This window comes from Typopeltis vanoorti, chromosome 14, assembly GCF_054136105.1.
Source record: "Typopeltis vanoorti isolate ZY-2024b chromosome 14, IOZ_Tvanoo_1.0, whole genome shotgun sequence".
Classification (NCBI taxonomy): domain Eukaryota; kingdom Metazoa; phylum Arthropoda; class Arachnida; order Uropygi; family Thelyphonidae; genus Typopeltis; species Typopeltis vanoorti.
In genome coordinates, this window is record NC_143562.1 from 55694667 (window position 1) to 55716330 (window position 21664).

At 36.0% G+C, this 21664-nt stretch overlaps 1 protein-coding gene across 1 annotated transcript in view; it reads left to right on the plus strand.

Moving 5' to 3' along the window:
• LOC150099493 (uncharacterized) overlaps nt 1–21664 on the plus strand; it is a 301600-nt gene that overhangs the window by 178455 nt on the left and 101481 nt on the right. Inside the window, exon 20 of the mRNA XM_090404210.1 lies at nt 1054–1222. Coding sequence (XP_090260336.1) covers nt 1054–1222 — 169 coding nt within the window. The remainder of the gene's footprint in view (nt 1–1053; nt 1223–21664) is intronic.

The window sequence follows — 21664 nt, forward strand, 5'->3', positions numbered from 1 at the left end:
CTACCCCTTCCTCTTTTGCCAGGAATTTTACTTTCTATTACTGTTCTGAGAAGTCCTCCTTCAAATGTGTCCAAAGCATTTAAACTTTCTTCTGTCAATATCCTTAAGGAACTTAAGGATATTGACAGAAGAAAGTTGAAATGCTTTGGGATATTGATATTGGGATAATTCTTAAGGATATTGACTTTCTTCTGTCAATATCCTTAAGGAACTTAAGGATATTGACAGAAGAAAGTTGAAATGCTTTGGATACATTTGAAGGAGGACGTCTCAGAACAGTAATAGAAAGTAAAATTCCTGGAAAAAGAGGAAGGGGTAGACTATCGATGAGATGGATGGTATGTCTGGAATGACTGATCTTCAGAGAGTTCAAGCCTACAGAAAAGCATACAACAGGACCACATGGCACCAAGCATCTGAGTGATCATATGGCATCTGTTGATGTCTAATGAACAGATGGATGGATGGATAATGAACCGGATTCTGGGGTGCTGTCAGTTGAGATGAAATAGAAAGGCCATGAGGCCAAATATCTAAAATAGTCCATTGAATCTTACTTGATTCATGGATCCTTTACATGGTCTTTTCAACTTGAAATATTAGCTGGTTTCATGAAGTGGCTGGATTTTCTTCATGAAAACCCACTGCAGGCAGATATACCAGCCTCGTAGTCCTTACTTGCTTGAGCATATTGCTCTAAATTTTTTGATAAATGTCCTACTGTATCTGGGCAAGGTACGGCAGACTTCTAAGATGCACATATAAAGTCTGTATTTTGGAAATTAGTGATAAAAAAAATCATTTTTATGGACTTGATATGGTTGCTTAGTTCAGTCTTATCATACACAAAAAATCTTATGTTAAAAAAAATTAAATGTAATTGGAAGACAATATTGGAGCATTATATAGCTTTGAATGACCATTGTCAAAATTAGAATTGTGACTGATTAAAACAGCTGTTAAAAAAAAAAAAAACTTAACATGATTTCATATAATATATTTTTAAAACATATTCATATAATCAGATAATGATATCATTCCTTTTATTTCTAGCAAGCTCTTGAGAAAGCAATGGACAAACTCTGTAACTTAGTACCATCATCTTTAACAGCAAAGTGTGATCAGTTGGTCAGCGACTTTGTCGATCTTGTCATTGGTTTACTAAACCAGCAATTGAATAATGTGTGCACTGAGCTTTGGATATGCCCACATAAAATTTCAGGTAATACTTATAGGTATATAATATATACTAGTTTCCATAAATTAAGGGACAAAAAAAAAAGAAAAGAAAAAAACATAACTCGGAAGGGGGGGGACACATGAAAGCCAGGTACATTATGTAAAACGTTACGCTGAGTTTGGTTATCATATACAAACAAGTGGTGCCATTAGCAGTATACATAAATGAGCTGTGGCATGAAAGTGAGAATTTGGAGGGTTTTTCAAATGATTTTTGTATCTGGAGTGAAAAAAAAGACATTTTATGGTAGCAAAATTTTTGGATATGGCTATCATTTTAACCAATGAATTCAGGTGGCAAGACAATATAAGACTAGAGGCCAAGCCAATGTGCCTTATTCCCATGCCACAGGGGAGAACATTTCAAATGTGTTGGCTCTAAATCAGCTGGACCCATGACTTGGGGAGGTGGCATTGTTTTCAGACACCACTACTCTAATATCTATGAAAGGGACACTTATGGTGGAGGTAGTGTAATGCTTTGGGGAGACCTTGTTGTGTGAATGCACTAACCTGTATGCACCAACGTGCTTCTTAGTGGAACAACGAATGCTGTAACTTAGAGATGAAGTCCTGAATCCCTATGCAATAGGAAAGATTTATTCTACAAGACTATAATGATCATTCTCAGCAATTGAAGCTTGTGGATCAATATCTTCAAGAAGAGACTATTGTACATATGGACTGGCCAGCCAGGTCTCCTGACCTTAATGTTATTCAGCATGTCTGGGATGCTCTGGGTAGACATGTTGCCACTCTCAGTTTTCCTTCTCAAAACCTTGAAGGACTTAGAACACCTTGCATGAGCAAAGGTTATTACCAACTGAACTCCTAGACACCAGTATAAACAATATGAAATATCATTGTGAGCAGTGTATTACTGTGAGGGATTACAACATTCTGTATTGAGGTATTTTGACAATCTTATTTTGATCTCTTGTTTTTGACTATTGTTTTCATCTATCCATTTGTTATTGAATTGAACTATTCGTTTAAAGTTTTTGTTGTTGTTTTTTTCACATATCATTACTTTTCACCAAACTATAAAAATGCATCAGTTTTTGAGTTATTGTGATTTTTCTTTGTTCCTTAATTTATGGAAACCAATGTACAGTGTAATTTCTTTTTTTATTATTATATTGTCCTATTCTCTCATATAACCTGCAGTTTATTTTCATACACATTTGTCATTTTATCATCATTATGCAAATAATTTTTCTAGCTTCTATAATTGAGCAGAAAATACATGCACTTAACAGAAATAATATGCTCTCATAGTCTCAGCTACTTCAGTCATAATTAGAAAAAAAAAAAAAAATTTAACTCCAAGCTTTTATGTGTGTTGGTGCAATTACATCGTGGGAGGAAAAACTATGCCTATTGCTTACATAATGAACCACCTTGAAATATGTCAGATAAGAAATTGTTTCTGTAAAAGTAAATCTTTTTGTGGACCAGGATGAAGTAAGTAGTCTCGTTTTTCATCAAACTTTTATTGGATATTGCTCGAATTATAGCATGAATCCTCATGTAAGTACCATATCGGGATAGACAAACAATTTCCCAATAGGCCATAAAAATAACTATGGCATAAACTTTAGCTACAGAATAACTATATCACCTTGACTGCCAGATATTTTTGTTCATTTGTCTATTTCATCATTCACTCGTTTGAATATAGTCGCCATCGGTATATAATTTTTTTTAAAAAAATGTTGATAGGAAATGATAATCTCATTATATACTATAAACTTATGACATCTATCCTTTCATGTCATTTGTCATTGTTAAATGATGTAACATATGAATAGTCAGTTCTTTGCTGTATTGTATGCCTGCAGGGTGTAAAACATTTCCAGTGTTTTCTTGACTTTCTTCTGGTGAATTAAATTTGGTGGTGCCCTCCATACTGTTTTGACATTCTCAGCTTTTGTATTGTTCCTTACTAATTTTAGGCCCAGACCAATATACACCTTGTGTGTCCATTTCCCCTTTTAATTATCCACCCAGTCACAAACCATGTTGCCTGTAATAAAGAAAAAAAAGTAGAACTGAGAAAATGGCTATAGTATTTGCCATACCATTGTTAGAAATTTCAAGTCTAATCTGCATTAACGGTATTAAAACTGCACCAGCATAAAAGAACAATGGAACAACTGAATTGCACTTTTATGCAATAAATATGCTATCCACATTCTCCAGATACATTAATAGCCCATAAAGGACATAAATGTAAAAGTAATCAACTCTTTCTATATCTGACTCCATTATAACAAACTTGCCCAATATAACAAACTACTGAAAAGTCTCCACCAAAATCACTATAGGTGTGATGCTATTCTAAAAAAAAATTATTGTAACAAACTGTTCACTATAGCATACATGTGCCCCCTTCCCCACAAGTTTGTTGTGGTGATTGCAGACTGTATATGTAATTTCCATAAAAATTCCTTTTGGGATCAGTAGCCTGTTTCTGTAGAAGAAATTCATCAACATTTTAAATGGGAAAAAAAATAAAGTACAGTCAATTTTCTATAGCAAATATATAGAGATCAAAGGAATAGTTGAAGATTCCATCATAATGAAAGATTTATTACAGAACTTCCTTCAGTATAGCATTACTGCTTGGATCCTTTAACTACTTTTTTTGTAATAGTTTTTTGTGAAGTTTCACTATAATGGTATAATAAATTTAGTTTAATCCTTTATTCAAGTGTGAGCAAACAAAGTTTGCGCCTGAAAATATCTTCAGGACTGGGGTAAGGTAGTACAACTCGTAGCAAAGGTGGACCAAACTAACATCACTCCTATCTCAGTATATCTCTCATAATGCAAAACACATCTCCTTGTGGATATGTATAATGTTATGCATTAAGGGAAGGGCCACTACCCAGACTAGTTTTGAGCTTTTATTGAGGTCTCTTCAATGGGACCCAGGGCCAGAAGTGGCAATACCAGGCAGAAGCAATGGCGAGGTCATCTTTACCTATAGGAGTTGCCAAAAGGTGTGCCATCTTTTTATTAAATTACTCTGGATTTAGAGAAAGATGTTTAAAGTTTATTTTTCACTTGGTTAGACTATAATAAATTTAGTTTAATCCATTATCCAAGTGTGAGCAAACAAGGTGCAAACTTTGTTTGCACCTGGTTTGCTCACACTTGGATAAAAGATTAAACTAAATTTATTATAGTCTAACCAAATAAAAAATAAACTTTCAATCACTATAATGGTGTTTACTATAGTGAGAATTAATTCACAAAGCCTCATTGTAAGAGGTATTCACATTGTGGTGATTATGTTTTGCAACAACTGTTAATCACAAATTCAGTGTTACATGATGGATTGAAATTTCCATTGTTTTATTGTTTCCAGAGCATGAATTTTCACTTTTTTTGGATAGTTCACTAAAATTTCAATGTGGAACATTTTTGTCAGGTATGAAAGGTAATCAATTAAACATCTTCTTTTACTGAATTTTTTAAAGGAAAAATAATAATAAATGAATTGTTATCTCCAGTTGTTCAATTTCAGATAACATAATTCATTTAGAATGCATCATTCATGATTATATACAGTATTATTATATGAAGAATGGTTTGGTTCGTAAATTTGGCAGAAACTAAGCATACAACATATTTGATAATTGGAATAATGAACAGAGAGCTGAAAGACTGATGGACTTGCTCTTAGCTTTGTTTTGAAAAACAAAATATTCTGTGTTAGACTAGAGATTTTTTTGAAACTTTACTTGATGAATTCATAGCTAACGTTTTTCTCTCGGAACTGTTAAGTTTGTAAAGAATAAGTGAAATTGAAAACTATATTTAATACGAGAGTTGTGGATTTAAAATATGATTGTAGGATGAATTTGTTTATAAATTACCTACCAGAAACTGCAAGAATTATTTGGGTGGAATATGACTTATATACTTCAGTGATTGACTATCTCCTGGATGAAATTATTTAAGTTTCAAAATCAGTATAATTCTTAATTCAGATTTCTGAAGTAATAATTTCAAAACTTTAGTAGAAGGCATTTTTATCATCATCAAATTCCTGCCATGTACCCTTAAGAGGTGTACAGGATATGATAGTACTACATGAAAAAAATTGCATCATTACTGACTTCCTATTTACAATTTTCCTCCAAATCAGTCTGTTACTTGTCAAGACTCCAACATTATCCGATCTTGTATTTCTATCGTCTAAGGCAGTGCTTCCCAAACTTCTGGATGTCAGGGCCCCCTTTACAAAAAATTAAAATATTTCACAGCCCCCCTCGAAAAAAAATCGTAATAGAGAGATATATTATTATAATATTTATTGTATTTATATTCAATACAAAACATACACAGCGAATATTGCAAAAATCAAATGCATGTATTATTTTTTGCCTCTTACCGTTTGGTTCTGAAGACTATGCGGGCTGTTCTGGTAAAATATGAAATACTGTCCTTTTTTTTTTTTTAATTTCTGATTGTTCGTGGGAATTTTTTTTTTATTTTTTATCAGCCACTTCTCCATCTCAGGGTTAAATTTTTTAACGTAGAATAGGTCAAATAATATCACCACTTACCGATACTGGCACACCACAGACTGATAACAGGAAATTAGTGAATATTACCTGAATAAGGGAATTTCCGGACCAGGAACATTTTTCTCTTTTGTGACTTTTCTCCCTTTAAGGTAATTACACCTAACACGAAACAGGCAGCAAAGGCAGGTTATTAAAACGTGCATATGATTGGTGCGGTATTAACAAAAGATCGCGCAACCGAAAGATAAAAGCATAGCTGACAATTGAGTTGAAATGCTAACTCTCCTCAACCGAATTCCATATGTGAAACTGCCATAACATTCATTTTATATATATATATATATATATATATATATATTACTTAGTTTTAACACTTTTACGAATTTTAACACGTTCGGTTGAATTTTATTGTTGCCTTGGGAAATCGAACTCACACACATCTAATTAATAACAATAGTTTTTAGTTAGATACTGTGTTTGCCCATGCAACATATGGTTTTGTTTCAGTCTATACAGCATAGTTTCTGTATGAGGGGACATGTGATTCATTAATTAGTGTTTTTATTCCAGTTGTCTCTAATTGCACTATTTGTTGAGAAATATATTACACAGACTCCTCATACCTTATTCACTGGCATAATAAAATTATTTGTTTTTATTGCCTCTGCAGTATAGTGGTTGTTAGGGAGGGGTGTTGTTTACCACTGGAAGCGAGTTACTGTCTCCCCACATGAACTTGTTTAAGCATTTTTCATGTGTGAAGTATATGCGAAACTTTTATTGGTAACAGAAAACTAGCTCGGATGACAGTGATAATATAAAACGAGTTTTGATATGTATAATATATAAAGTCAATATCAACAGTCCCTGATTACGAAAGCATGATGAAAGGGACAGGGAGATTTGAAGCTTCCCTGGAGAGCATTCGAAGTAAATACAATTAACCACTGCTTTGAAATTAAACATATGAATAAACAATATTTACTAATATTCATTAAGCGCTGAAATACGCAGGAAGCAAAGTTTGTGAACCAACACCAATGTGCGAATTTTTCCATTAAAATATAAAAAATAACAAAAAAGAAATAAAAGTTAAATACGTTTCTTTTAAAATAAAAAAAAATCTACTTAGTCTTAAAACATTTTAAATTTGTTTTCATTATTTCACGCCCCCCCCCCCCCTGAACAAAACCTACGGCCCCCAAGGGGGCCGCGGCCCACAGTTTGGGAAGCGCTGGTCTAAGGCACTTTGTACCGTATCAATCCACCTATATCTTGGTCTTCCTCTGGGTCGTTTTCCTGCCAACCAGGCAGAGAACACTTATTTTACTAATCTTTCCTCTCCCATTCTAGTTAAGTGACCATACCACCTGAGATTAGCTCTGCTAATGCATTCCTGGATGCTGACAATGTCAAGTTCTTTCCTAATATCCTCATTTTTAATATGATATTGCCATTGATGCCATCTGTTCACGCCTCTAATCTTTCGGACTCTCATATCTGCGGTCTCTAGTCTTTGGTCAAGTGTTTTACTTCTGACCCAGCTCTTGGATCCATAAGTTAAAACTGGTTTGAACACTAAATTAGTCAGAACGCTAATTTAGTGTTCTGACTAATTTCCCTCTTATTCCATATGAATTTATTCAATTGACTTCCCACCATACCAGCTTTGCTGATTATGTTGTCTATTTCTATATTTAATTTACCGTCATCACTAAAAATCGTGCCTAAGTAGATGAAATGTTTTACTTGTTCCACAGGTTCTCCATTCACAACACAGTTGATATTTTCAGTGATTCTGCCTATTTTCATTGTCTTTTTATTGCTGACATCCATACCATATCTATTACAACAGTTATTCAATTTAGTCAGAAAATCTTGCAGGCTTGTAGCAGATTTATTTAGCAGTACAACATCATCCGCATAAAGCAAAGAGCTGACATTAACATCTCCAATTTTGATATCATGTTTAATACCACTTTCCTTCATAATGTGATCTATATAGATAATGAATAACAGACAGAATAATATACATCCTTGTCTCACACCAGATTTAACATTAAACCATCTTCCTGTACTTCAATTCTAACTGCTGATTTACAACTCAAATAAAGGCTAAGTATTGCTTGATATAATGCCCCATTGACACCATATAACTGTAGCGTATTGAATAGCTTCTCTCTTGGCACCTTGTCATATGCCTTTTCCAAATCGACAAAACTTAAATACAGATCTTTGTTATATTCCCATGCTTTCTCGACTATTTGTTGTAAAGTGAAGATCCGATCCTGACAGCCTCTATTTGGCCTGAATCCAGCTTGTTCTTCACCAAGCTTTTCTTCCACAATTCTTCTCAACCGTTTCTCAAGTATGCTTGCATAGATCTTGCCAGGAACACTCAGTAGGGAAATACCTCTGTAATTCTCACATTCAGTTTTATTTCCCTTTTTATATATGGGTACTATGAGAGCTCTACTCCAATCATTGGGAATTCATCCCTCTGTCCAGGCTTTCTGAACTATGCAGTGCAGCCAATGTAAGACTCTTATACCACCATACTTCAGCATTTCTGGTCGAATATCATCTACTCCTGCTGCCTTTCCACATTTCAAGCCTTTGATGGCTTTTTGTACTTCAAGTATAAATATGTATTTCTGATTGCATGCCTGGTCAGTGTTTTTTACCACTGTGCTGTCACTGCTTGTTTCATTTAGCAATTTTTCAAAGTAATTACTCCATACTTCAAGGATATCTTTTTCTCCAATTTTCATGTCATCTTTATCATCTCTAACATCTTTTACAGCACTCTTTCCTCCATTCCTAAGCTTCTTCAACAACCTCCAGAATATTTTGCCACCTTCTTGATATTTAATTTCTATATTCTTGCCAAAGTCCTCCCATGACTTTTGTTTAGCTAGTCTTACACACTGTTTAGCATTCTTGCATTTGTCTCTATATTCTCTAAGAGCACAAGGTGACTTATTTAACAGGAACTTTTGATATTCTTTCTTCTTTTCCTTCACTGCCTCTTTAACTTCCTGTGTCCACCATGGAGTTCTAATTTTTCTATCCTTGCAGACAACTTCACCACATGCCTCTCTAACTGAATCAATCAGGGTTTTCTTCAAGGCTTGCCACTGAATCTCCAAGGTTTGATTCCTGTTCTCAAACTCTTTCATTTTTTCTTCAATAATCTTTGTGTATTTTAGTCTACAGTTCACATCTGAGAGCTGCTCAACTTTAATCGCTTTAAAACTTTCTTACATGTTATTCTTTTCAATATGAAATTCAATTTTATCCTGCTCAAGACTAAATAGTGATCACTTCCAATTTCAAATCCTCTGTACACTCTGGTGTCCTGCACCAGGGAGAAAACATTATTATCAACAATAACATAGTCAATGAGACTTTTCTTATTCCTTGCCTCTTCTCTCCATGTGAATTTGTGCACATTTTTATGTTGGAACATGGTGTTAGTAATGACCAGTCCATGTCCTGAGCAGAAATCCAACAGATATTTGCCATTATTATTAGCTTTGCTCTTTTCTCCAAATTTTCCCAAAATATTTTTTGGGAAAATATGTCTCACAATCATTTCCTACTCTGCTATTTAGATATCCAAGAAGGACCAACTTTTCCTTTTTCATTGTGTCAGTTGCTTTTTCTAAAGCCTCAAACCTTAGTAGAATCTTCTGTAGGACCATAGGCACAAATAAGTCTCATTGTTTAGTTCCCCATTCTCATATTTGTCCGCATTACTCTACCTGAGACTGACTGCCATTCAAGAAGATTAGCCTTGTATTTTGCGTTGTATACTATGGCTACTCCTTCTTTTCCTTGATTGTCATTGCCTGAATATAATATTTTGTATTTATTGCTCAGGAAGATCTCACCAGTTTGTCTTTTTTGATTCAGTCACCCCTATTATGTCGATCTGGTACTTATCTAATTCCTCAGCTAGCTCCATTTCTTTGCCATTCAGGTTTCTTATATTGATAGTACCGATCTTTAACTCTGGTGATGTTGAGTTGGAGTGTGTTTTTAGATTTGTTCCAGTAGCTTACTTTTCGCTGTTCGCCCTGGTTCTCTGCCGAAAACAATGGGGGCCTTGTTTAACCGGGTGACGCCCCAGACGTCATGAAATTTTGTCATGTTGTACCATCATTTTTTTTTTTTATTTTTATCGGGATTTTTTTCCTGATAAAAATGAAAAAAAAAATAGTTTCATTTTTATCGGGAAAAAATAAAATTTCATTTTATCGGCATTTTTATCGGGTATCTTAAATTCTGATGTCAATACATTTTCATGATAATCTTACTCATAATTAATAGGAAATCTTTAGTGCATCTAATATTCTTGAGTGGTTAAGGAATAGATAAGCCAGAAATTAAAATTCTCTAGAGAACTGCAATATTTAAATAGAGTATAGGCTTCTAATAATCACAGTGATTTCATATTGGACAGATAAATCATCTTATTATCTAAAATATTTCACAATTATCCATGCTACAGTTGGATTTGAGCTTGCATCCTCTTGCTAACTATACAAAATTCACGTGTAAGATTGTAAACTTACTACACATTAGTGCAATGGATGGCTTAAAGATGCTATCTATAGTGACCCAGCATTACAAAATTCTTTCAAGCCACCTCAGACCTCTCCTAAGCATGTTAGTAGGGTAGTCTTACTCTGGCTATGTGAAATTAAGAGTATTTAATTATTAAGAGACACCTTCACAGTCAGGAATTCATGAAGTGGGGGGCCATACTATCTGCACCAGCTGTTTTATGTTTTGACCCATACATGAGAGATTGGCTGATCAACCTATAGTACATTAGTACTGTATATGGGTAGTAGGTTGGGAAAGGAGAAACTTGTTTACATTTGATTTTGAAAGCCTGTATATTGTATTCCTTGGGAAATAAGTTGGGGTAAGACTACTGTTCCACAGTACAACAGTAGCAGGATGGAAGAGGAAAAAAAAAACTTGTTCTGTGGGTTTCAAGGTGTACTGTGAAAAGATGTTGAATGGCAGCTGTACATTTTCCAATGGGCTTAGTACAGAGTGGGGGAATTATTGATGCTGTTTCAGATGAACATTTCCCATGGAAATATTTAAAGAATACACAAATTGCAGAGATCAAATGTCTATGTGAAAGTGAGGGGGGGCAGTGAGTTGATAAAAGATGTCATTTATCAGTCTAATTGCTCTCCTGTGTATTGAGTAAAGCATTTTGAGGGAACTTTTAGGAGCCTCACTCCAGATGTGAGAGTAGTATTCAATAGCTGGGCAGATTTGTAATTTGTATAAGGTTAACAGCTGTTTAGAGGTGAAGTAACTTGAGCGAAAGAGAGATTCTAGTTTTTTGGAAGCTAAGGATACAATGGTTGTGATGTGTTTATGCCAGGAGAGGCCTAATGTCAGGATAATTCTGAGAAGAGAAATCTCATCTTGCCTGGGAATATGAGTACCAAAAATAATACTGGGGGAAAATGGTTCTTTATTGTGAGAAATAAGACGGAACTGGATTTTACTAGCATTGAACTTGAGGAGGTTATCTGATCCCTATTGGAAGATGGCTTGGAGGTCAGAATTAAGGGCAGTGGTTGATGTTCTGTATGTTGAAGTGAGTTGTGTAGAGTAGGGTTTGTGAAATGAAAAGGAGGAGTGCAATGTGCTGTCATTTGCAAAACTGTGTATTGGGTTGGAGGTCAACTGAAGTAAGTCATTGATATACAGAAGGAAGGGAGTTGGTGAGAGAACTGAACCTTGTGGGACCCCAGCATTAGTTAGATGGTGAGAGGATAGGGAGCTGTCTACCATTATATATAATGCATGACCAGACAGAAAGATGGCAGTCCATCTGCAGAAGTCCTGAGATAGTCCAAGTGATAGGAGTTTGCTTAGTAAGCCTTTGTGTCAGACCTGGTCAAAGGCTTTAGAGATATCAAGTGCAACCACTTGAGATTTGCCATATTTCTCCATGGGATTTGTCTAGAGATGGGTGATGTGAGTTAAGAATTGATGGTTTTCTCTATCACTTTAGATGGGACTAAGGTGAGTGAGATAGGCAGTAGTTAGATGGCAGTGATTTTTCGCCCTTTTTAGGAATTGATTGAATATAGACCAATTTCCAGGCTTTGGGATATGCACAGATGACATAGGATAGGGGTCATTTCTGGTGCACAGACCTTCAGGACAATTGGAGGAATGCCATCAGGGCCAGGAGACTTTTTTTTGTGTCTAATTTAGGCAATAGGTTTCTGATTTCTTTCTAGCAAAAGGATGTAGGGGGCATTGTGTGTTGGGTAGTTGGAATGACTGGGGGAAGTTTGCCATTGTCAGTTATATATGCTTTGGAGGCAAAGTGTGCAGCCAGGAGATTAGCTTTTTCTGTGAGTAATGTTGCAATTGAGCCATCTGGGTATGATAGGGGTGGAAATAGGCCAAAAGTTACAACCAATTGCTTTGACAAGAGACCAAAAGGAACAGCTGCCATTTGGGCAGACTTCAAGTTTCCTGCTTTTTGCACATTCAAATTCTGTTTTGAAAGCATTGATAATTTTCTTGCATCTGTTTTTGAGCTTCAGTATAAGCATTGAATGAGGATGGAGTTCTTGACTTGAGCCAGTTGTGATATGCTTGAATTTTCATTTGTATAGCCTTGGCACATCTTTTGGAGAACCAAGGATTAGATAGGGAGACACCAGTTCAGCGAAGTGTGTGTGTGTGTGTGTGTGTGGGGAAATGTATGTTTCCATGCCTGTGAGGATTACTTTGGTGATACGTTCAGTGCATGTGTTTGGATTGGAAGACTGCAAACAATAGTCCAACCATGGGAATGAAGCATAGTAGTCTCGGAGGCCATCTCACTTGCACTGTTATGATGCCAAACTACTCTTGTGTTGGAGTGACTGTATTCATTGTTGCATGGGGAGGGGAGGGGAGGAGATGAACAATAGGTTATGATCAGAATTACACAAGGGAACTAGGGTATTTGGGGAGTGGTTCGGGTTATCTGGTATTCTGGTCGGCATGTGAATAATTTGTGTAAGGTCGTTAGTGATGGCAAATGTTTCAGCATCTCTGCCTGCAGAATCCGTACAACTGGAGGAGGAAAGCCAGTTGGTGTTATGGACATTAAAATCACCTAGGAGGATGATTTCACTGTTAGGAAGAGCAGGACTGGAGAAAATCAACTTTCAAAGAGAGGAAATTAACCCATTAACATACAAAGACGTCTGTGACAAGTCTTTTGTTTATTGCACCAAAATTGATTTTGACGTATCGCAGACGTTACGCAGTTCGCGTCAATTTCAAACAAATTTAGAGTTAACATACAAAGACGTCTGTGACACGTATTTTGTTTATTACACCAAAATTGATTTTGACATATCGCAGACGTTATGAAGTTTGCATCAATTTCAAACGAATTTAGGGAGTTAGGCAGTGAATATATATGCATATAAACTCTATTCACTAGTTAATTTGTGTTGCAATTTATTATCATCCCTAATATGTCTGCAAATATTTATAATATGTTAGCCGAAAGTGATATTGAAAGCAGAGAGGACAGTTTGGATAAAAACAGCGAGACAAATTTATATCATCAAAGTGTTGGCATTTTGACTTGTCAAATGACAATAACGACAGTAGCAGTGGAAGTTCGGTTTGAGGCAATGTTCGTAAATGTTTGAGACCGATATCGTCTAGTGGCGATGATTCCGATGTAACAGAAAATGAATGGAATTGGCAAGAAAAGGAAAATATTCCTATTATAAAACCATCTACGGAAATTCCTGGCATCCAGGAATTTCCATTGTCCGATTTGCATCAAATCCGACACCTCTTTCTGTTTTGAAACAAATACTTTGTGATGATTTCTTTGACATGATAGTTACAGAAACTAATAGATATGTGGCTCAAGCAATAACGAGGAAATTACTAAAAAGATTGAAGAATGGTATTCAATAACAAGTGACAAATTGCAGGCATATTTTGCATTATGTATAATTATGTCATCATCAACAACCATGGATCCAATGCCCTTAAGTGTCTGCTGCCATCTTGATATGATTCTTCCATTGCATTCTGTTTTGTGCAAGAAGACTCAATTTATGTATAGAGTTTCCGCACCATTTGAACGATGTCATCGCCCCATTCTCTGTTTGGTCTTCCTCTTTTGTTCTTTCCTTCAATCATTCCAGACAGCAATGTTTTTAATTTTCTCTCATCATTCATTCTACATATATGGCCAAATAGACGTAGTTTCCTTTTGATTATTTTCTGGATCAGGTTTTCTTTTGGTGGTATTCATCTGTAGATTTCCTCATTGAACACTTTCATGTTCTATCCAGCTTATTCTCAAGATCTTTCTCTCAGGAGTACCCAGGCCTCGCATCCATAGAGCTGAAGATACAGGTTTCTACAATGCACAGTTTAGTTTGCATCTTTATAGCTCGGCTATATTTTGTCCATGGCTTTTAAAATAGTTGTTGCTCTGGCTATTCTAATTTTTATCTCTTTTTGGGGTTCAAGTCATGCATCATGTGGCATCCCAGATATGTGAAGTGTTCCACATTTTCCAGTTGAAATCTGTCTACTGTAACTCTGTTCAGTAACTCCTGTTGTCCAAATATCAATGTTTTAGTTTTTTTTAAAGTTGACATTTAGTCCATATCTTTTTCCTTCTGTGTATATAGTGTTTGCAATGTCTGTTCCAGCCTTGCTGCGTCTTCTTCAATCAGGACGATGTCATCTACAAAGCAGAGGTAGTTTATTCTCATGCCATTTATTGAAATGCCTCCACCTTCTTCTTTAATCTTATCTAGTGTTCTTCCCAAATGTGTGATGAAGATGATTGGTGATATTGGGTTGCCTTGACTAGTGGCAAACCAATCTCCAGTCTCACCTGCTATTCTAATTTTTGCTTGTGCTTGGCTGTTTATATCTTTCAGCAGGCAGATCAATTTATTGTTCACACCATAGCATTCTAAGACAGCCAATGTTATATTTTGGTCAATATTATCAAATGCTTTTTGGAAGTCCACGAAACAACAATATATCTTTTTGTTCTTTCTTCGAGCTTTCTCTGCTATTAGTCTGTGTGAGTATTTCTTGCACTGTACTTTGATCTTGTCGAAATCTGGCTTGCTCATCCAGAAGATGTGCCTCCTTATGCCCCTTCAGGTGTTCTGTTAGTATTTTCATCAGCACTTTGCCAAGATGACTCATTAATGCAATAGTTCTGTAATTGGTGCATTCTAAAGCACTGCCTTTCTTATGAAGAACAACCAAGACCGATTTTTTTCCACTCTTCAGGGGCATACCCTGATCTCCATATTTCATTACATAGCTTATGTATTTCTTTTGCAACTGATTCTTCCCCCATATTTTAGCATCTCGCCTATTATGTTGTCATTTCCAGGGCTCTTGTTATTTGAGATGTTTTATAGCCTTATTCGCCTCCTCTTCCAAGATGTCATTTTCAAAGATCTCTGCTGGTGGAGAGATTGCTTTTAGTTCTTTAATTACTTCTGTTGCAGTATCATTTAATTGATTTTTATATAGTTCGCTGCAATATCTTGTCCATCAGTGTATGACTTCTGTCTTGTCCATCAATACTTTACCATTTTCATCTTAGATTGCTACTGATCTTGTTTGCCACTTCCTATTGACATTTCTTATAAGTTTGTAGACCTCTCTAGTTTTGTGTTCTCCATAGTACTGTTCAATGTCTTTGCACTGGTCCTCCAACCATTTGGCTTTATCAGATCTTGCTGCTTTCCATACTTCATTGCATTTTTGATGGTATAACTCATCTGCTGCCTCTGAATTATCTCTTAAGTTTCAGTTCTCTTTTCTCTTGTACCAATTTTAGGGTTTCCTGAGTTATCCATTTCTTGTTGATCTTTTCTCTTTCAGGAATTACTTCCTCTACTGCTTTTTTTAGTACTGTAGTCAGTCATTTTGCTCTTCTATTTATATTTTGTTTTTCATTTGGGATCTTAAGCTTAGTTTCCAGCATGTTCTGATATGCTGTTCTTAGCCTGTCTTCATTTAGTTTTGAGATGTCTCTAGTTTCTGGACCTTCCCTTTGTACTTCTGTTTCAGTTTTAGTCTTATATTCGCAATCACCAAGCTGTGGTCCGAATCAATATCAGCTCCTTGGGATGATCTGCACTGTTGAACTGAGGTTCTTCATTTCTGGTCTATTGATATCAGGTCAATCATATACCTGTGTTCCATCGAAGGAGCGCCACGTCCATTTACGACAGTCTTTTTGTTGGAATTTGGTATTGCAAATTATCAGGTTGTTATCCGTGGCAAATTCCAGAATCATCTCTCCACGTTCATTTCTTTCTCCATATCCAAATTTTCCCATAACCTTTTCCCATCTTGTTATTTTTGCCAATCTTTGCATTCCAGTCTCCTCCAATGATGAGTATATCCTGCATTGGCACCTCATCAATTACTAGTTGTAGGTCCCTGTAAAATCTCTCAATGTTTTCATCTGCACTCTCTGCAGTGGGTGCATATATTTGAATGGTTGGGCACTGAATCTTGTTACCATTATTCTTTCACTAACTGGTTTGTATCCTATCATTGCCTGACAGGCCTTGTTACTTAGCAGAAAACCTACGCCTGCTTCACGCTTACTTTCATTTCCTGACCAGAGAACTCTTCCACCATTTGATTCTCCTGACAACGTCCATCTCATTTCTGAAATACCCAATATATCACATCTGTATTTCTTCTTGAAGCAACTGCAATTTTCCAGTTGCCCAGAGTGTACGGACATTCCATGTCCCAGTTGATATTCTATCCTTTACAGACCTGAGTTTGATTTTTTTTGTCTTTGTTTTCAGTAACTGATTTTTCGATCTAACTCTGATTACTCGATTGGGGACACGGACCTTGTTTGACCAGGCGACATCCGAGCCAGCATGAGTCTTTTTTCTTGTACTTTGGCATCAGATTTCAATAATTATGTCACAGGTAAAAAAATCTAATATAGATATATATTGGTCAAAGAGGGCTGTGGTCGAGACACCCATATATTAAAAAATTATGCCTCTTAAATGCTTCTTGGCTATATCTCATTTTCTCCATTTCGTGGATAATGAAACAATAAAGAAAGACAACAAAATAAGTAAGTAAAGTACGAAACATAGTTGCCTACCTGAATAATAAGTTTCAGCAATTATGTACACCAGATAAAAACGTAGTAATTGACGAATCCCGTATGAAATATAGAGGTCGACTAAATTATGTACAGTTCATTACTGTACATAATTTAGTGGGATAAAATTTTACAAGCTATGTAAATCAGACTCTGGATATTGTTCAAAATTTATACAGGAAAGGATAAAATTCTAGGAAGCGATACCCTGCATCTCAAAATGTCATCATGGAGTTGGCCGAACCTATTTTAGGAAAAGGATATACGTTATTCTTAGATAATTGGTATTCGTCACCAGAATTATTTTATTTCTTGAGAAAATATACTACAAATGTTGTGGGGACAGTTAGAAAAAAATCACAAGAATATGCCTAAAGAATTGACAACATATAAAATAAAAAAAAGCGAATCAAACTTTATCTTGCGAGGAATTTTGTCATTACGTTGGCGTGATAAGAAGAATGTTTACATGATAAGCACAAAGCATTCAAAAGAAGAAATGGTAGATACAGGAAAAGTAAGGAGAAGTAAGAAGTGCGATGAAGAAAAGGTAATAAAACCTAAATGTGTTCTTGAATACAATTGCAGAATGGGCGGTGTCGATAGGAAGACCAACTACTTGCTTGTTTTCCAATTATGCGAAAATGCATCAAAGGTTACAAGAAAATATTTTTCTATTTGATGAATATTGCTATTTACAATGCAGTTGCTTTATATTCCAAATTACCCAATACATCAAAACTAACAATAGCCAATTTCCGTTTGAACGTAGCAGAAGATACATTGTCAAATATATCTTTACCTAATTATAGTATCCACGGACGTCCATCGCAAATGGACTGCCCAATTAGACTGCAGACAAAAAAATTGGGCACATTTCCCTGAACATATATCCCTTACTGATAAAAAGCAACATCCAGCAAAGAAATGCCATGTATGTGCCAAGCATCATGTAAGAAGTGAGACTACATGGCAATGTAAAAAATGTTTGATACCGTTACATTTACCTAAGTGCTTCGAAAAGTATCATACCTTGCAAAATTATTAATATTCTTTATAATAAGATAACAATTAACAAAATAAATCATATGAATTAAATAAATAGTAGTTTTATCTGTTCCAACTTTAAAAATAATTTATATGTCAAAGGGTTAAAGAGCTCAGAGTGGTTGGTGGTATTAGAAGAGTGATAGAAATAACAGATGAATTTGACTGAGTGGGGAGTGGTATTTTCAACCAAAGAAGGTCAAAGTTGGGTGATTCTAGGTTAGGTGCTCTCTGGCAGGGCAGATATCGGAGTAGATATATGTGCAGGTGCCATCCTTGGATTGAAAGAGTTAAATAGTGGATAGTTCGGAAGGTTGAGTTGAATAGTGCTGGGGGGAAAGTGAGATTTGAGTTTCTGTTAAAAAAAAAAAAAAAAAAAAAAAAAAAAAAAAAGAGTAGTTGGGGTTTGAACTGCAGATGGTAGCAGAGACTGAAGTTGAGGCTACGGATGTTGAAGTGGATACAAGGTTCTGTGAGGCATGGATTTGACCGCAAGGGTCTTGTACATTTCCTATGCAGTGCCTGCATACTGGCCTCCTTGGTGGCTACTAGCGGCATCACTTGATTTTTGTAGTAATTTGGTTTGTTTGTGGTCTGTGATCCAATTGTTTCCATTTTGGCATTTTTCTTCTAGTTGTCTTTGGAGTAGGCATCTTTGTTTCCTCTGGGCACATTTGTCAGGTCAAGCACGTATGTGCAATTGGGGATAAGTGTCCTTTAACTTGTTATTTATTGTTATTAGTTTGGATATGTTTGTCAATGTGTCACAGGTCACTTTCACAAGACATGAAATGACTCGTGCGCTGTTGAGGCGATTAGGTTGCAGAATTTGCTAGTGTGCACTTGCAATCAGGTGCTGGTCATAGAGTATCTTGAGCTTATTTTCCAACTTTTAGATTTTGAAAGAGAAAGTTTTGATCATAGTTTTAAGGTGTTGTTCAAGGTTTTTTAACTAGTTTGCCTAGGTTCACTAGCTGTTTTATGGAAGGAAGGTACATAGAATAGAAAAAAGGCTGGTCGAGATCAATGAAAAGCTTGTGTGTGAATTCATCTATTTTTGCGCAGGAAGCATGTAGCCAGTTTCAATAGAAATTGCAAAATATACTTCTTTTTTTCTTTTGGTAATTTCAGTTTCACAGTTGCGACACTTCATATTGTCATTCAGCTTGTTGGCGATCGATCGACAGTGCTATGCTGACAGAACTCAAGGTGATCTTTTGTTGTTGTTGGCCTTTGTTTTTGCCATCTTTCCTTTGCACGGTAGGCATCCAGGAGCTTCCACATGGCTGTTTTTTAATTGTTAATATAACATTTGATTGATTATGGGTACTTACAAGTTGTGCGGAAGTAATTGGCTCCTTAGTACCCTCTGTTAGCTTTCCGTTTACTAATGAGCTGTTATACCTTCTTGAATTCATTCACACTACTTGCAGACACCACATCCAATGCTAATCCACTTCAGTCATGAACCACTATTAGAGAGAAATCTAGCCCTAAACCCCTTTTTGATGGCATTCATTCTCAACTTCCAAGCATGTCCTCGCATCCTTTTGCTACCCTCCATGAAATGAAAAATTTCATCTACTGAAATCTTATGTGGCTCTTACAGAAGTTTGTGAGTCTCAATCACAGCATCCCTCTTTCTCCTGCTTGCTAGTGTCTGCAGACCACAAAATCTTAGTCTTCATAATCACTATTCCACAATCCTGATATCATTTCAACATTTCTTTGCAGTGTATCAATCACCACAGAAACTGGGAAATAAGACCAAGTGAGGTCTTATCAAGGCCTTATAAAGAGGCAAAAGGACTTCCTTATCTTTACATTCGTGTGTAGAGGCTTAAGTGCTGTGAGGACATCTTATCTTTACATGTCAGTGTTAATTTCAGCATTGCAATTATTCTCTCTGAGTTGTATTTGCAGTCTTTGATATATGGCCACTGAACTTCAACTTCATGTTTGTTAAAACTCCAAGATCCCTAGCCTAATCAGTTTCTTCTATCATAATCCCACCAATATAATATGACATTGGATATCTAATCACACCGAATTCCATGATTTTACATTTACTAACATTGAACTGATAGCCATTTTCACATATCAACAATTCCAACATGTTCAAATCATTCTGCAAGTACTGCATCTCAGCAGCACTCTTACCTAACTTTGCATCATAAACAAATGGCTGTATATGCCCAATGCATGCTATGAAAGAAGGCAACAGACATCCCCATGGGCAAGGTGCATCATTCCAAGTAATAAGTAATGTGTTTGTAGCCAGTATAAATTGGAGGAATTTGATTATCCTAAGTCAGTGCAACTTTTCTGGGTCAAATGACTGAGAAAGGAACTGATGGAGTTTTTTTTATAATTATTATTACGTGACACCTCCAGGGAGTCCAAAGATTCATAGGGGGGAGGGTACCCACTCCACAACTTTCCATCTCCACCACTCAATCTGCCAACTTCAACTAACCACAGCTACACCAACGCCATCTACCACTGACTACCACCATTAGTATTTCCACAGACAATCACGACACAGACACAGGCTTTTGGCTGAGAGTGGATACACTAACACTCGGCCAACCAGGCTGGCCAAAGAGTTTGAAAGAGGCATTATGGTAGGATGCCTGTTGCAGGCTTACCTGTTCAGCAAATTGCTGAAAAACTGGGCCATCTCAGGTCAATGATCAGTGATACCATACTGAGACAGAAGTGCAGGAGTCAAGTGCAAGTGCTACCTGCCGTAAATGACCCACTACATTCACTAAACATAACTATAGTATGCTACGAAGGATGACATGTAAAAACCACCATTCGTTGGCCGACATGTTGAATGTGGAATTCCAGACATTGACTGGAACACAAATTTTCACAAAAATATTCAAAACTGAGGGTCACAAATGAATTTCCATGGTAGGACCACAATATGCAAGTCCCCCATTATCCAAACCAACATTCATTGTCATCTTCAGTGGTGCAAAGAGTGTGTAGTTGGATGTGGAAGCTTGGTAAGCTGTGTTATGGAGTGATAAATCATGTTACACTCTCTGCCAAGCAGATAAACTGGTGTGTGTGACAGATCATCAATGGCATACTTTATGATAGTTGCCATACCAAATAATATCCTTCTTTTTACAATCAACTTTACTTACTGATTTTCATTAGACACTAACTTATCTGATACCGTGCTCCATTTTACTGCTTATTCTCCACGTGTTCTTCTAAATGCTGCTTGACTTTCTGTAATTCCCTCATCTGTCTAATTTCCTTTAACCTTGTGATTTTGGAGGTTAAATTATTTTCAATATCCTGTCTTTAGCATTCAAACCCTTCTCTTTTTCACTGTTCTTGTTCAGTTTCTTGTGTTTTCAGTGCCATTTTACAGCTGTTATTTAATATTACAATATCACAATAAAGTTGTGTTATAAAAACACTAAATACTCTAAAATGAAAATCTACTCTAATATGCTTTCTAGTATATTAGAGTAGACTTTCATGTTTTTCTGATACTAATTTTCTGAGGAAAATAATAAAATGCATAAAATTGGTGAATTTTATCTAAGAGCTAAATACACCAACCACTCACAAATGTAAGCCTCGAGTCCAATGTGTTCTTTTTATATGCATTTTATAATAAGCAAGTTACTCG